This window comes from Eurypyga helias, unplaced genomic scaffold (assembly GCF_000690775.1).
Source record: "Eurypyga helias isolate BGI_N326 unplaced genomic scaffold, ASM69077v1 scaffold821, whole genome shotgun sequence".
Classification (NCBI taxonomy): Eukaryota; Metazoa; Chordata; class Aves; order Eurypygiformes; family Eurypygidae; genus Eurypyga; species Eurypyga helias.
The window spans coordinates 98,420-100,741 of NW_010230045.1; the positions used below are offsets into that span (position 1 = coordinate 98,420).

Here is a 2,322-nt window from a genome sequence, read left to right on the forward strand (position 1 = left end):
GAGCTTGAGCTAACCAAAAGCTCCCGCATACGGAGAGTGACTACATGCCTAGCACGCTGCAGAGCAATCTCACACCTTGCTGCGTAAGGTTGTTTGGACAGGTTCACATGCAGGTCCATCTGAAATACATCTACGCATGGATACAAGAAAAATCTGTGGGATCATACTTGACAGAGAGCGTGAAAAAGCCCTGTGTTTACAGACATATAAAACCCATAGTGAAACCTACACCTTTCTCTTTAGACATAAAATGCCTTTTTTCTCCATCACTCCAGTTCAGTTTGAAACTGCAGGTCAGGACATAGCAGGGGCTTCTCATTCAAGGGAAGTTGCTCTGTGGAAACACTGGAGAAATGCTGGACAGGACTTTGTATCACGCAAAATAGATAACTTGGCTGCAAATGGTAAATTCAAAGTTTGTTTTCCCTGTTTGTGTGTCTTTTACTCCTTCAGAGTTAAGAGCTCGGCAAAGAGGTTTAAGCAATCATGCTGGAGATCTCTAAGTTGCTGTTACAAATTTAGGAAGAACACTTTATGAACACCAACGCCAAAGTAAGTTAAAGGATTTCAGCAAGTAGTTCCAATGATCCACACAGTCTCTTTTGTCTTTTTTCCACAGACATACATGTAATTTCTGAAACCTGTGGTCTTGTAATGATAGCATAAACCTTATATGAGTGGCCTCAGTGCAGAGCGGCTTTGGTATGTGGAGACAGTGCAGAAATGTACTCAGGGACAGGCAACATCTAAATGATAATTTGTGTTGCTCTGGCAGATTCTAATATGTTGATTTCTAATGTCTTTCCTCTAGTGGAGAATGCAGATCTTCCTTGGATGAGATCCTGCTAAGAAATGCTTCACCATCTCCCAGCAGTCACATTTCTCAGAGCAGAAAGAGCAGATCTTCAGATCCCTGTGGCATGAACAAAGCTTCTGGCATTAAAAAGCCAGGAGGATGTCCCTAACCGACGAGCTGGAGAGCCACTTTTCTGCAACCCCCTACATGGTGATAGACACAAGTGAGGGCAGCCTGTTCAGAATCAGACCCAACTCCTCCATCAATGCCACCGGGGATGGCATGTCAGCCGCTGGTTCCATGGAGGACATGATCGCCATTTGCACCATCGGGACAATCCTCTCCCTGATGTGCGTGATTGGGGTGACAGGCAATGTCTACACCTTGCTAGTGATGTGCCATTACTTGCGATCATCTGCTTCCATGTATATTTACATCATCAACCTTGCGCTGGCGGACCTGCTTTACCTTCTTACCATCCCCTTCATCGTCGGGACCTACTTCATTCAGAAATGGTACTTTGGGGACGTTGGTTGTCGCATCCTGTTCAGTCTGGACTTCCTCACCATGCACGCCAGCATCTTCACTCTCACAGTCATGAGCACAGAGCGCTACTTTGCTGTGCTGAAGCCCCTGGACACAGTGAAGAGGTCCAAGAGTTACCGAAAAGCCATTGCTGTTGTCATCTGGCTGGTGTCACTGCTGCTCACTCTCCCAATGCTCATCATGATCCAGCTGGTGCAAAGGGACAACAAAAGCATCTGCCTGCCCACTTGGAGCAAGCTGTCCTACAAAGTTTATCTCACCATCCTTTTTGGTACCAGCATTGTGGGTCCAGGGGTAATCATCGGCTACCTTTACATCCGATTAGCCAAGATTTACTGGGTGTCACAAACTGCATCCTTCAAGCAGACCAAGCGGCTGCCGAACCAAAAGGTGCTCTATTTAATCTTCACAATAGTGCTGGTGTTCTGGGCTTGCTTCTTGCCTTTCTGGATATGGCAGCTCCTCTTCCAGTATTATGAAACCTTCCCTCTATCTCCCAAGGTGATGAAGAACATTAATTATCTGACAACCTGCCTGACCTACAGCAACAGCTGTATCAACCCCTTCCTCTACACCCTGCTCACCAAAAACTACAGGGAGTACCTGAAGAACAGGCAGCGGTCCCTTAGCAGCAGCAGTGGGTACTTCCAAAGGAGGAATCGGTTTCAGAGGATTTCAGGGAGATCCCTGTCCACAAGCAGTCAGCACTGCACAGAGACATACATTCTTGCTCACGCTCCTTTGGGAAACAGCAGTGCCTGAAGGTAAAATCTCTCTCCAAGAACAATCAATATTGACTTCAATGTTGCTTTGATTTAAAGTGTACATTGTAAAGGCAAAGCCTTAGCAGATCCATAATGTGCACACTTTTAGTCCAGGGGCTGTGCCATATGTCTGTTCTCATTTTCTTCAGTGCCACTGATTTGATGGTAGCAACACTCAGCTGAACATCTATCTAAATAGCCTTTCGCTTTTTATCT

The 2,322-nt window shown here is 46.0% G+C and overlaps 1 protein-coding gene across 1 annotated transcript; it reads left to right on the forward strand.

Moving 5' to 3' along the window:
* The first annotated feature begins 955 nt into the window (after window positions 1–955).
* UTS2R (urotensin 2 receptor) lies at window positions 956–2,104 on the forward strand. The gene has a single exon (XM_010160596.1). The coding sequence runs from the start codon at window positions 956–958 to the stop codon at window positions 2,102–2,104; it is 1,149 nt and encodes a 382-aa protein (XP_010158898.1).
* The last annotated feature ends 218 nt before the right edge of the window (window positions 2,105–2,322 follow it).